This window comes from Kogia breviceps, chromosome 16 (genome assembly GCF_026419965.1).
Source record: "Kogia breviceps isolate mKogBre1 chromosome 16, mKogBre1 haplotype 1, whole genome shotgun sequence".
Taxonomy (NCBI): domain Eukaryota; kingdom Metazoa; phylum Chordata; class Mammalia; order Artiodactyla; family Physeteridae; genus Kogia; species Kogia breviceps.
In genome coordinates, this window is record NC_081325.1 from 2433151 (window position 1) to 2447599 (window position 14449).

Sequence of the window (14449 nt, forward strand, 5' to 3'; positions counted from 1 at the left end):
TATCCCCCCACCCCCACCCCATCATGAGCTCGTGCTGTTATAGACACATGTTGATGCAGCGCAGGCTCATGTCTTGGCTTTTCAGTGAAGTTTCCTCTGAAGGTTTCTTCTCCTGCTTCTTTGGTTAGCTTGTTCATGTTATCCTCTCTTTCCCGTGATGATCTTTCCTCCATGTCTGATGAGCCTGGCTTTCTCCTCGTATCTAGGAGTTTGCAGCTGAGGCTGAGTGGGACCTTCGAAGCCTGCCAACTCCCCACCATGGCACTGTCTGTCTCATCTGTGTCCTGGGGGTGTCCAGGCAGCTCGATCTCTCCTCCCCGGGCTGGGCTGGGTGGGACGGGAGGGGCAGGGGGCATTAGCAGCTCTACCTGTCACTGAGGCGTTGGGAGAAGAGGGGTGAGTGTGGGGGCCTGGGGGCACAAGGTCACTCACCAGGCCCCCATCCATTTGGCCTCTTCATATGTTTAAATGCCTCTCTTAGTCTGTCACTTAAGGGGGCTTTATAATTTCTTCTGTGAAACAGAATTTTTCTATTTTTTATGTAGTCAAATTTGGTTTTTGAAAATATGTGGCTTCATTTGTTTGTTGCTTTATGAAGCCCTTCCCTACCCCAAGATTACAAAATCATTTTCCTTTCATGCTTTTATAGCTTTGTTTTTTCTATTTAGTTTTGAAATAACAATTGAATTTGTTTGAAAAAGAAATAAATTCAAGAGAGCAATGTGTGGTTTTTTCGTCATGCATAATCACTTGTCCTGGCACTGTTTATTACTTGTCCCTTAGTCCTCCTTGAGTTTATTTACTTTTAAAAAAATATTTATTTATTCATTCATTCATTCTGGCTGCGCCTGGTCTTAGGGGCAGCATGCATGTGAGATCTAGTTCCCCAGCCAGGGATCGAACCCAGCCCCCCATCATTGGCAGCACAGACTCTTACCCACTGGACCACCAGGGAAGCCCCCGTCCTCCCCGACTTTAACTAAATTCTGTAACCCAGCCCATTTCTGAACTGTTTGTGCTGTTCTTTTAATGTTTGTCATTCCTGATCCCCTCAACACTTCAAAACATGCACTTAAGCTTTCATGATTTAGTGTCTGCCAAACATTAGTGGAATTTCCTGCCCCTGCCTTGTTCCTTTTTTTTTTTTTTAAATTGTGTTCATCTTTATTTTCTCTTTTGGATGAATATTTACCTATATTTAAATATTCATTCTGTTACCTTGAGAAAATTACTACCAGTACTAGTATTTATAGCTTACCTTTTTTTCTCTTTCTTCTTTTTAAAGGCCTTACCTATAAGAAGCTAAACCGGCTTGATGAAGCTTTGGACTGTTTCCTGAAACTTCATGCAATCCTAAGAAACAGCGCCCAAGTCCTTTACCAGATAGCAAATATGTATCTTATGTGAAAAGCTTAAGGACAGTTATTAATTCACTCAGTTGGTGATTGAGTACCACTTATTAAATAAGCTTAACCAGTGAATTAATTGATGGGGGTATATTTTAAAACCTAACTATCAAATTAATATGTGATGAAAATATGATTTGAGTGATCATGTTTTTTTTTTTTTTGCGGTACGCGGGCCTCTCACCGTCGCGGCCTCTCCCGTGGCGGAGCACAGGCTCCGGACGCGCAGGCTCAGCGGCCATGGCTCACGGGCCCAGCCGCTCCGCGGCACGTGGGATCCTCCCAGACCGGGGCACGAATCCGTGTCCCCTGCATCGGCAGGCGGACTCGCAACCACTGCGCCACCAGGGAAGCCCCGAGTGATCCTGTTTTAAAGGGTCATTTGCATTACAGGAGGAATTACTTAGAAGTTGCAAGTATTATTAATTTTTAGACATAATAATTGACGTAATTGGGTATCATGTCGAGTCCACACAAGATGTTCATTGAGCATAAATTAGACCCTTCAGGGAATTCCCTGGCCGTCCAGTGGTTAGGACTCCTTGCTCTCACTGTCAGGGCCCAGATTTGAACCTGAGTCAGGGAACTTAAGATCCCACAAGCCATGTGGCACAGCCAAAAAATAAATAAATAAATAATGATAATGATTAAAAACTTTTAAGTATTGTCTCCTGTGCTTCTGGTAGGGTAGATAAAATTTTTTTGATAAAAAATTTTAATTTTAGAGCAGATAGTGGCATAGTTATTTCTTTTAGCCTTTTTGTTTTGTCCATTTCATTTCTCTGAAGGTGCCAGTGTCATGACCTGCTGGTGCCCAGTTCTTGATCAGTTTGGATCCAGTCAAGCAGTTGTTGTGTTTGAGGCTGTTTGAATACATTTCCTTATTTTTATGTTTTTCTTTTAATTTAATTTATTTATCTATTTTTGGCTGTGTTGGGTCATTTCTGTTGCGAGGGCTTTCTCTAGTTGCGGCAAGCGGGGGCCACTCCTCATCGCGGTGCGTGGGCCTCTCACTATTGTGGCCTCTCTTGTTGCGGAGCACAGGCTCCAGACGCGCAGGCTCAGTAGTTGTGGCTCACGGGCCCAGTTGCTCCGTGGCATGTGGAATCCTCCCAGACCAGGGCTCGAACCTGTGTCCCCCACATTGGCAGGCAGACTCTCAACCACTGCGCCACCAGGGAAGCCCTGTTTTTCTTATGGTATCACATTTGTCATCATTAAAAATAGAAGGCTCTTCTTTTTTGTAAAAAATAAATTTATTTATTTTATTTATTTATTTTTGGCTGCATTGGGTCTTGGTTGCTGTACACAGGCTTTCTCTAGTTGTGGCGAGTGGGGACTACTCTTCATTGTAGTGCACGGGCTTCTCATTGCGGTGGCTTCTCTTGTTGTGGAGCATAGACTCTAGGTGAGCAGGCTTCAGTAGTCGTGGCACGAGGTCTCAGTAGTTGTGGCTTGTGGGCTGTAGAGCACAGGCTCAGTAGTTGTGGCACACGGGCTTAGTTGCTCCGTGGCATGTGGGATCTTCCTGGACCAGGGCTCGAACCCATGTCCCCTGCATTGGCAGGCGGATTCTTAACCACTGCGCCACCAGAGAAGCCCCAAGTCTCTTCTTTTTCAATGAAACTTTGGATTGGAATATTTTCATTTCATTAAGGCAGCTAATATAAAATAAATAGTAAGTAATCAATAAGTACTGGTGTGAATAAATTATTTGAGTGCATGCAGAGGACTTACTAGGCATGAAAGCTACAAAAAACCGTCTTGGGCTTGTAATATAATTAGGGAAAGCTCACCAGAAAATACATGGAAACCATTCCTTTACAATGTTGAACATCTAAGAGAGGTAGAATAATTGAAACACAGCATTCAGGCATTTTTATTAAGGACAAATTTTGGACAAAACTTCGAATAAAACAGCACACTATTAATTCTACTAGAAATTTGGCAGTTGATCTTAGTGGGTAGTAATGAAGTAAAAGGAAAAGCAAGGTGTGTTTGTGTGTGTGTGTGTGTGTGTGTGTGTGTGTGTGTGTGTGTGTGTGTGTGTATATGGGACAAAGGTGTTATTGCCAGTATGACCATTTTTCATCCTCATCCCTGATGAAATCCAGAGTAAACAGTATTAAGTAGCACATTAGTATAGACTAAGAAATATTTTTATGAAACGTTGGTTTTAGGTTTGCTTATTGATCAATGTGAATTTAGAAAAATTGTGTTATCCTTCATTGAAATCGTCTAAGATACGAGTTAATGGAAGATCCCAATCAAGCTATGGAATGGTTAATGCAGCTGATCAGTGTTGTTCCAACGGACTCCAGAGCTTTGTCTAAACTGGGAGGACTCTATGGCAGTGAGGGGGATAAGTCCCAGGCCTTCCAGTACTACTATGAGGTAGGTGTGCAGTCTCGCCTTCCGTCTGCTTTGTAGCCTTTTATGAATTGTTATAAAAAAGACAGCAGGCCTCTCAATTTTTAAAAATTATAAATGCTTATTAGCTTTTAAATAAATAATGATTTAAAATAAAACATTTGTGGAATATAAAGTTAGTTTTTGCTTATTTTAATAAAAAGTAAAATAAAAGGTACCAATGCATTTTTCTCTTGAAGGATGATTTAATCCCGTTTGAGTCTACTGCATATTTAATTTGACTCAGATCATATATCAGTACATCAGAAAGCTATTTATAGATAATTGAAAAATGTGTCAAACAAATCTTAACTTTTCCAAATCTTATATAGTTTCAAAACTTGAACAGTGCTTGTGACAGCTCATACTTTTTAAGTAGGAAATGTCACACTGTATAAATTAATCCAGCCGGTGGGGAAGATGTTGGGGAGTGAACTGTGCGTTGTGACTAAAGTTCTTTTGTCACACCTCCCTTTCCAGTCGTATAGGTATTTCCCGTCCAATATTGAAGTCATCGAGTGGCTCGGGGCCTATTACATCGACACCCAGTTTTATGAAAAAGCCATTCAGTACTTTGAAAGAGCTTCTCTTATACAGTAGGTAACTGTTACGATTTTATGTTTAGTTAAATGTCTATCATCTCATAGGCATACTGAGTTCATGAGCAGTTGTTAGTGAACATTCAGGCATCATTTCGATTTTCTTGTATTGTGTTTCATTTGACTTGGTCTTTATTATGATAAATATATTTCCCTTTTATGCAAAAGTTTTAAAAAATACCTTCAAGGTACTTTTCTGTGTGTAGTTTTCTTTTTCACATCTCAGTAAACAAGTATTATTTCTTTATCAATCAGAAAATGACTATCTCAGTCCAAAGACAAAGTTTCATTTCTGAAAGAGTCCTAATTGAAATGATTCACTGGTCTCAATTTGTAATTGATATACATTATATATTAAAAATCAGGACTTCCATGGTGGCGCAGTGGTTAAGAATCTGCCTACCAATGCAGGGGACATGGGTTCAAGTCCTGGTCTGGGAAGATCCCACATGCCACGGAGCAGCTAAGCCCGTGTGCCACAACTACTGAGCCTGCATTCTAGAGCCCACGAGCCACAACTACTGAAGCCCGCACGCCTAGAGCCCATGCTCTGCAACAAGAGAAGCCACTGCAATGAGAAGCCCGCGCACCGCAACGAAGAGTAGCCCCTGCTTGCCGCAACTAGAGAAAGCCTGCGTGCAGCAACAAAGGCCCAATGCAGCCAAAATTAAATAAATAAATAAATTTATTTTTTTTAAAAAAGAAAGAAAGCAGGAGTAGCAATATTAACTTCAGACAGAACAGAAATCAAAGTGAGGAAACTTATTAAAAAAAATCAAACTCTTAAAGATGTCTTTAAATTCATATCAGAATATTTTATACATTATTCAAAAATAATTGGGATATATCATGTTGTGTTTTGTATTTGGCCAAATTGAATTTTATTATTAGATGTGGGGAGAGGGGAGCGGGGAGGGACAATGTAGGGGTAAGGGATTTCAAGGTACAAACTACTATGTATAAAATAAGATACAGGGATGTATTGTGCAGCACAGGGAATATAGCCAATATTTTATAATAACTATAAATGGAGTATAATCTATAAAAATTTTGAATCACTGTGTTGTACACTTGAAACTAATATTGTAAATCAACTATACCTCAATTTGAAAAAAAATAAAAGAGGAGTGAGGAGAGCATTAAATTATTCCCTAGTCTTTTATTCCTTCAAATTTCGTTTTTCTCAGAAATTTTTAGTAGTAGTCTTTAGAAATCCTCGTCATGTTTATTTTAGAAAAGAAATTCATTTCTTTTTAAGGGCAAAAAATGAATGGATTTCTTTTTTACTTTCTTTTTAGTTGAAGTCTAATTGTTCAAACACAAGGTCAAAAATTGCCTCTTGGATACTAAATTTGCAAGCCTAAACTTAGGTACTCAGTTTAGGTACTTAGGTACTAAAGTATAAGATATGGCAAAGGTAATAAAAATGTTTAAAATAGAATGCTGTGGTCTTTACCCAAACTGGCGAGGCGGTTCTTCTAAGAATGTCTAAATAAAGGTGCGAGTTAACTGAAGGGCTCTAAATTTAAATTTCCTAATTCAGTATGACAGATAATAATGAAGGGAATTGTAAATATGCTGTTGTTAATAATAAAGATGACCTAATCAAATGTCAAAAAGTAATTGAAAGATAGTACAGATATGTAGCTTAGCTTTATAAAACTGTTCGGCCTTCACAGATTTGTTTTTGTTTCATCTCTAATTTCACATAATTTATTTCTTTTACAGGCCTACACAGGTGAAATGGCAGCTGATGATAGCTAGTTGTTTTAGAAGAAGTGGTAAATGCTTTAATTTTATTCACTTTAATATATGTTGCTTGTTTCTACCTTTTAGGTAATTATGCATGTAAATGTGTTCCTATTGTAGATTTATGTATTAAGATAACTTTTGATAAGTACACCTATCAAGCATTATGTGAAAGACACAGTGGTTACTACGTACAGATAAAAGTTACGTTTACTAACCCGCATCTTCTGCGTTGGAAGCGGGGAGTCTTAACCACTGGGCCGCCAGGGAAGTCCCATCTGGGCGGTCACCTCATTCTAAACATCCTGTGTGCTCTGCCCAATGTGTGAGCCTCTCTCACCACTGAAGAGCTGAGAGGAGAGCCCAGAACTGGGGCCGCAGGACTTGATTTTGTACAGCAGATGTCACTAGTCATCCTGGTTTGTGTTTCCAGTGACTGTCTTTGTCCCGTCCTGTGCTGCTGGCCTGTTCTGCAGTGTCAGTGTGTTAATGGTTTGGGACTAGCTGTGAAGTGAATGGTACTGTTAAAATGTCAGGATTAGGCAGGAGATAAATGTTAACGCTGCGGTTAAAATGTTTAGTGTAGTTAAAATAACATGCTAATGTAGTTAAGTGTGAAAAATGCAGTCCCTCTTACAGAGCAAGCAGATGTCCAGGAGGAGAACTCCCTCACCCGGGGAAGCGCGAGCCCTGACCGCCGGCAGCGGTCCCCGCTGTTGCCTAGGGCCCTCTGTCTGCCTCCGAGAGCCCCTCACTGGCAGCGGGACACAGGTGCGGTGCGGCCTCAGGTCATTTTGAGGGGAAGGGCGGCCATCGTAGCTGGCCCGGCCGCGTACTGGGCGCTCTGCTCTCCGTCTCGTTCAGCCTCCACCCCGACACTGAGGCTGGTAGGCCACCCCTTTGTGCAGGAGGCCCAGATGTAAGGGCATAACTCTTTCCTGAGATTTTAGCAGAGGTCTTTGATCCAAAATTCGTTTTGCCTATTCTTTGCTGCCATGTGAAGCTAAATTATTTTATTACAAAACAAAATGCTTTCTGTAAACTTTTTAATGTTTGAAAATAAGAACTGCAAAACAAGTTATTTTTCATCTTTTCCAAGTGAATAACATTGAAATTAATGTTATTACTTCGTTTATTTTAAGAAGTCGAACTAAGTTTCAACCATTTACTTCCGCTCTACCCCTTTTTCAGATTTATTTTATCTGTACATTTTCTTCCAGAAGTTATATTGAGGGACCTCCCTGGCGGTCCAGGTGTTAGGACTCCACGCTTCCACCGCATGGGGCGCAGGTTTGATCCCTGGTCGGGGAACTGAGATCCCGCACGCCATGCGGCACAGCCAAAACAAACCAACGAAAAACAGAAGTTATATTGGGAATGGTTATTTATGCCTGTGGCAGACATGAAAGTCATCCTTCTAAACCAATGAAATAGTGCCAGCATATTGAATTTAAATTAGTATTTTGCTGAATCCTGTTAATTTCTATAATCTGCTAGTATGTTTGTTTTTTCTCCTTCACTTATAGGTAACTACCAAAAAGCATTAGATACCTACAAAGATATTCACAGAAAATTTCCAGAAAATGTTGAATGTAAGTGAGACTACATTTTGTAACTTTGAAAGTATAGGTTCCAAATTTTATGTCCTAATATGTAATAATTACCTTTGCTACAGTAATTGCATACATAGATACCAACCTATAATTTATGGTACATATGTTTAAATATGTGGTTATAGGATCAGAAAATTGGACTATGCAAGTACACATTTTTATAGAATTTAATTCTTGACGGATTTAAATATACCACTGAATTCTCTTCAGTAGTAAACAGATCTATATTTCAAAGCTTTATGAAATTTTAAGAATAAATTTTGGTTTATTATTTTTTAAAGTTCATAAACTGTGGTATTTTATAGAAAAGGCATTTTATTTATTTTTTTAAAATTCTTTTTTATAAATTTATTTTATTCATTTTATCTTTGGCTGCGTTGGGTCTTCGTTGCTGCACGCGGGCTTTCTCTAGTTGCGGCGAGTGGGGGCTCCTCTTCGTTGTGGTGCGCGGGCTTCTCATTGCAGGGGCTTCTCGTTGCGGAGCACGGCCTCTAGGTGTGCAGGCTTCAGTAGTTGTGGCATGTGGGTTCAGTAGTTGTGGCTCGCAGGCTCTACAGTGAAGGCTCAGTAGTTGTGGCGCACGGGCTTAGTTGCTCCGCGGCATGTGGGATCTTCTTGGGCCAGGGATCGAACCCGTATCCGCTGCATTGGCAGGCAGATTCTTAACCACTGTGCCACCAGGGAAGCCCTAGAAAAGGCATTTGAAACCATCCATTTAATTATAGCTTTTTGAGACTGAAAAAATACCTTTAGAGTTTATGATAATAGAACATTAATAATCTTGCTGATACTGGTGGCAAGTTAATTTTAAAACATTATGTTATATGTAACTTATTTCCCTTTTATAAAGTTGGCTTTGTATAAAATATTCATTTCTTCCAATCTTATTGCACAGTGGATTTGATGCAACTTGAAGTAACAGTGTTACAGTAACAGCAACAAGATCAGGATCTGGAAAAGTACAAAATGACCATATTCATAGGTCTCATATTCTCACTAAACTATATATGGCCCCAAGTAGCTCTGTGACTGAAGGAAAGAGAAGATACAGTTGGTTTTATAATCTTTGCTATTTATGAGGAAATAAAAAGTAATTCCTTGGGAAGAAGAAAATCCTTTCAACTCTTACTTCAGTCGTGTTGAGACACAGAGGAGAGTAGAGAAAAGGTCACTGGAAGACGTCATAGCTCCTAGCTTTACTAAGATCCCTCCAACAAATAAAATAATGTGTCTGAAAAGACCGTTTTGAATGTTGTCCTTCAATGACCATGCACACAAAACAGCACATTTCAGTAAAAACAGATCTTTTCTGGGCCACGTTTTCAGTGGTGCAGCCTGATCCAGGGGTTAGATGTGCTGCATGTTCCTTCAGTAATATTTTTCTCAATTTGACTTCTGTGAAAGCAGAGAGCTCAGAATTATGGCCTTTGCTAAGAGCCTAGGGGCGAGGAGTTTTGTAATGCTGGTCAGATGTGGGTCCATTAGCTCACAGCAGTTTCCGAATGCCAGTCAGAAAACAGGATACCTGGGAATTACTTGTAAAACTTGTAAAAACTACAAATCTGTAGCCCAACCTACAGAGATTCTCATTCAGGTTTGCAGTAGACCCAGATATCTGATATTTCCTATTTCCTTTTTTTTTTTTCATCTATTTATTTTCCTGTTTCTTTTTTTAACAGCTTTTAATGTGATTCTTAACTTCAGTCACATTGGGGGACTGATAGTTTAGACATGAAATGAGAGCAGTAATAGCTTTTGGGGAATGGAAACCCAACAGTCTGCTGGGCAGAGTTTCTCAGCTTTGGCAGCACTGACATTTGGGGTTGGATAATCCCGTGCTGTGGGGCCATCCTGTGGATTCTAGAATGTTCTAGCAGCGTCCCTGCCCTCCACCCACTGGGTGCCAGGAGCACACCTCCTGTTGTGACATTGTCAGGTGTCCCCTGGGGATGCAGCTGCTGCCGGTTGAGGACCACTGCAGTAGCTGCAGCACTTCCGCACTGGACAGCAAAGGGAGCATCTCCAAGCAAGGCCACTTTTCTTTCTTTAAAGAGAGTTTAAGATTCACTCTAAAAGTTGAATGATTGGGACTTCCCTGGTGGTGCAGTAGTTAAGAATCCGCCCGCCAGTGCAGGGGACACGGGTTCGAGCCCTGGTCCGGGAAGATCCCACATGCCACGGAGCAGCTAAGCCTGTGCGCCACAACTACTGAGCCTGTACTCTAGAGCCCGCGAGTCACAACTACTGAGGCTGCGCGCCTAGAGCCCGTGCTCTGCCACAAGAGAAGCCACCGCAATGAGAAGCCCATGCAGTGGGCTGCAATGAAGAGTAGCTCCTGCTTGCTGCAACTAGAGGAAGCCCGCGCACAGCAACAAAGACCCAACGCAGCCAAAAATAAATACATTTATTTAAAAAAAAAAAAGTTGAGTGATTATCTGTGCTGTGGGGAATGTCCAAGGTTATGGCCTGTTTAATTTTCAAAACAGGGTGTAATCAGTAGTCTACCTTATGGTAGCATAGGAAAAACACTTGCACTCATGTAAGGTCTCACTTTGAACAGAGTATTTTTCTGATGAGCCCAAAGGGTGATTTAGTCTTAAAATACATTCTTCAGTTATCAAAAATTGACCTGCTCTATAGAGTTACAGGTGACATGCTAAATTTCAGAGGACATCTACCAAAAACAGTGGGTTTTATTTTACACTAAATATTTCTAAGCCACTCTTTCCAAGGATGGGTAGATAAGAGAGATAGTTGAGTATTATTTGTAGAAAATATAAATTACCTTCTTACTGTGCATTAATCAGGGTAAATGTATACATAGGCAGTTTACACAGTAGTAATGTGTGACATTTTAGATGATTTTAGGACCATTACTTTTGTAATACGTTATTGGTCATGAATTAGTCACTAACTTACAGATTCTTATGGAGTGACTGCAGTGCCGGCACACAGCACTGTTCCCGCCCTGTGGGTGTGGCAGGAGACAAGACAGACCCAAATCCTGGCCTCGTGGAGCTTGGATTCTAGTGGGAAGAAAAAGGCAATAAACAAGTATGTAGTATGTCAGGAGTCGTAAGTGGTATAAAGGAGAAGCAGGCGAGGAGATAAAGGCCCGGGTTATAGACGCTGTGGTCTCTCCTGAAGGGCAGGTGGGCAGAGTCCCTCTAAAGCCTCTTCCCAGGAGGTCAGTTCTCAGAGGGCCAGGAATACAAAGTGTAGTGATTTTTCAAGAGAAACAAACACTGTTTGTGAGCAGCATTCCTACCCGGGTCCCAGAAGACTGAGTTTATTGATTTATTCTTTGAACACCATGGATAAATACTTTTCTAAAAATATTTTTCATAATTTAGGTCTACGTTTCTTGGTTCGTCTCTGCACAGATATTGGGTTAAAAGAAGTTCAAGAATATGCAACCAAACTCAAGAGGTTGGAAAAAATGAAAGAAATCAGGGAACAGGTATGTCACGTGAGCCGAAAACTGCTGTCAGTTTTGAAAATGTCAGCCTTCTGTAGCTCAGCGGAGTGATGTCTGGGCTTCTGTCAGTAAAATTAAGTTGCAGGGCTTCCCTGGTGGCACAGTGGTTGAGAATCTGCCTGCGGATGCAGGGGATGCGGGTTCGTGCCCCGGTCCAGGAAGATCCCACGTGCCGTGGAGCGGCTGGGCCCGTGAGCCATGGCCGCTGAGCCTGCGCGTCCGGAGCCTGTGCTCCGCCACGGGAGAGGCCACAGCAGTGAGAGGCCCGTGTACCGCAAAAAAAAAAAATTAAGTTGCAGTTATTTTTCTGCTGTGGCATAAAAGGAGGAATAACTAAAACTCTAGTTTTAGGATAAAATTCAGTCAAAATCTAATTCCCAATCAGAGAAAGTGCAGTAGATTCAGTGTAGTCTTTAGTGGGAATCTACTAATAGACTAACAATTATAATTTCCCCGGTACAAAATAGCTGCAGGTTAATTTGTAGACGTAACTTCAGCCGGAGAGTCTCATGGCCTGTGGAAAGCAGGAGACAGTGGCTTGCCTACAAGAGCAGGTCGTTAGGCTGCTCTGTCGCACCGTAGGGCATGGCTGAGGATGGCTGATACAGACGCTTCAGGTGTATTTCTGTGTTCCCTGCACTGTTTTACTTCTGTGACAGAATAAGCCCTCCTGTGTTTGAGCCTAGAATATTTAAAACTTTAACATGATTTCTGAGTATCTGCCTTTCATAGAAAGAAACTTCTTTAAGCTTAAGCTTTTTCAAGAATTTAATTACCTTGGATAATTAAATCTAAATTTCGTATTTGCTTTCAAAATGTGATTATCTTGTTTTTGCTTTGAAGATGTGACCTGATTGTTTCATTCTCTTTTTTATTTTATTTATTTATTTATTTATTTATTTATTTATTTATTGCGGTACGCGGGCCTCTCACTGCTGTGGCCTCTCCCGTTGCAGAGCATAGGCTCCGGACGCGCACGCGCAGCGGCCACGGCTCACGGGCCCAGCCGCTCCGCGGCACGTGGGATCTTCCCAGACCGGGGCACGAACCCGTGTCCCCTGCATCGGCAGGCGGACTCTCAACCACTGCGCCACCGGGGAAGCCCTCACTTTTTTAAATTATCAGTTGTAAAAGCGTTATGAGTATGACCTAGATCTTTACCTTAAAAATCCTATAAAACATCAAGTTGGTATTAAAATGCCACTGGTAGGGTATATGGTTACAACCTGCTGTGAAGACCAGCTGAATACCACGTACCAGTTGCTAATTTAATTAGATAACCTGTGTGAAAGTTTTGTAAAATTAAACTAGTACAAATTAGAAGTTCAAATTATCATAATTATCATCATAATTACTACTACATTTGTTTCATTAAGAAGAATCAAAAAGAAGTATCTATTTCAAACCATGAAATTCTTTGGAGCTCAAAACTAGTTCTGTGAAGTTACTTAGTGTAGAACTGTGGGTTCATCTGGAAGTCTTCAGACGTCATAAGTTTAAGCATCAGTGGCTTGTCACTTATGGATGGTGACTGAACGGCGGTGCACGTGAGCTCAGGCAAGTTCCGGATCCCGCATGGGGCCCACGTGCCAACCGCGCAGCCGAGTGGGAGTGGGCCTCCCGGCCAGACGCCCCCCACCCCAGTGAGGAGCCAGGAAGGAGCCTTCTAGCTCCTGCTTCCGGGGGCCGCACTCAGGCTTTAGGAAACGTGGATTCCGAGGACTCCTGGGAAGTGAACTTGAGGGGTCAGGTTGAGACCTGTGCCCACCACACACCCTCCTCAGAGCCCACGCCAGCCCCTGCACTCCTTGAATCTAGACGGCCTGGGCCACTACAGGCGCTCCTCTCCTTCTGACGTGGCAGCCCGTCACCGCCCGGTTCCCCCCACACTGCAACCCCTGTCCTGATTGTTCCCTTTTGTTCGTGGGGGCTTGTGATTTTACTGTTGTAAATGAGTATTGAATGTCATTGAAACGGCTTTTCTTTTCTAATTACTACTCAGCCTCTTGATTCCTCTTCACAATATTTGTGTGTTCAGTGAACATAGCTTTTGTCTCTCATAGGCCAGGTCTCTCATAGACCTGGCCTTGTATCCTTATGTTGTACTCGCCATGGGGTAATTAAGGACACTTAGCAAGCCCAGAGGAGTTACAGTTAATGCGTTTAAATTACGCGGCGCTGACCTGACCAGCTGACCCAAGTGAGTGCTGTGTCGCTGTGCTCCAGCAGTGTGTCTCTTCCTAACGCCTGTCGCTGCCACGCTGTGCCTGCATCACTGAGATGCGTCCTCTCGCCCCAGCCGTGCCTTCGTCTTCCTTTTAGACACAGTCCTTATCCACAGAGCACTTTCCTTCTGTTTCCTTGAGATCAGTTTCTCCATTGTTCTTCGGGACTGCTTATTAAATCTTACATAAAGAGAAACATTTTCTTGATGTTTTCTCACTTACATTTTGCATATGAACACAAAATTGAGGGAGAAATTAGTGGAAAAGGTCAGTCCTAGGAAAGAGAGCAGAGGCTTACAGAGAAGGAGTCCTGTGGGTACGAGAGCAGCCTTCTTGGGAAGTCGCTGCGTGTCCCCGTGCGTTTGTCTACATTGTGAGCCGTGGGGCAGGCGCCCTGTTTCCTGGCTGCGTGGTGCGTGAGACGCTATTCGTTATGAAACAAAATGTCACAAATAAATGCCTGAGGTAAGGATGCTATCCTTTTCTAAATTTGAACTTAAAACTTCTTGTTACTCTTCCTGTGTGTCTCCTGTTTAGAATCTGTCTCAATGCAAAAACTTAACGTTTTTCCTTCGGAATTAGGATTTCTTCATACAATCATTGCCGAGGCCTGTGTAATACTTGTTGTACAGATACATCTTGATTTCTTTGAATATTGCCACATGGTTAGGTATCTGTTTTCCAGCTGGTGACTCTCTGCAGTCTGTCTAGCTTTCCGGTGTTCCTTGCTGAGGCTCTGGGGCGTCTGTGAGTGTCTGTAGTCGAGCTCGTCCGTATTGTTAGCTGGAGACGTTTGGGAACCAGCCACAGGGTTGAGCCCAGGGATGTCCTGGATAACCACGCCACACCTTCACCTGAGCTGCTAGAAGAAATGCAGAGCTGAGCCCCAGTCTTTATCCCGTCCTTTCCCCTGCAAGTGCTGACAGCGGCAGAAGTTTGGCAGCAGAAAGGAAAAGAAGTGGAGAGGCTG

General features: G+C 42.1%; 1 protein-coding gene across 15 annotated transcripts in view; it reads left to right on the top strand.

Annotated features, from left to right (window-relative positions):
• IFT88 (intraflagellar transport 88) overlaps window positions 1–14449 on the top strand; it is an 87570-nt gene that overhangs the window by 62108 nt on the left and 11013 nt on the right. For all 15 annotated transcript variants that reach the window (XM_067016407.1, XM_067016401.1, XM_067016400.1 and 12 more), the window contains 6 exons: window positions 1286–1394; window positions 3650–3800; window positions 4296–4411; window positions 6143–6195; window positions 7690–7755; window positions 11130–11236. In XM_067016407.1, the coding sequence (XP_066872508.1) occupies window positions 1286–1394; window positions 3650–3800; window positions 4296–4411; window positions 6143–6195; window positions 7690–7755; window positions 11130–11236 (602 nt within the window). The remainder of the gene's footprint in view (window positions 1–1285; window positions 1395–3649; window positions 3801–4295; window positions 4412–6142; window positions 6196–7689; window positions 7756–11129; window positions 11237–14449) is intronic.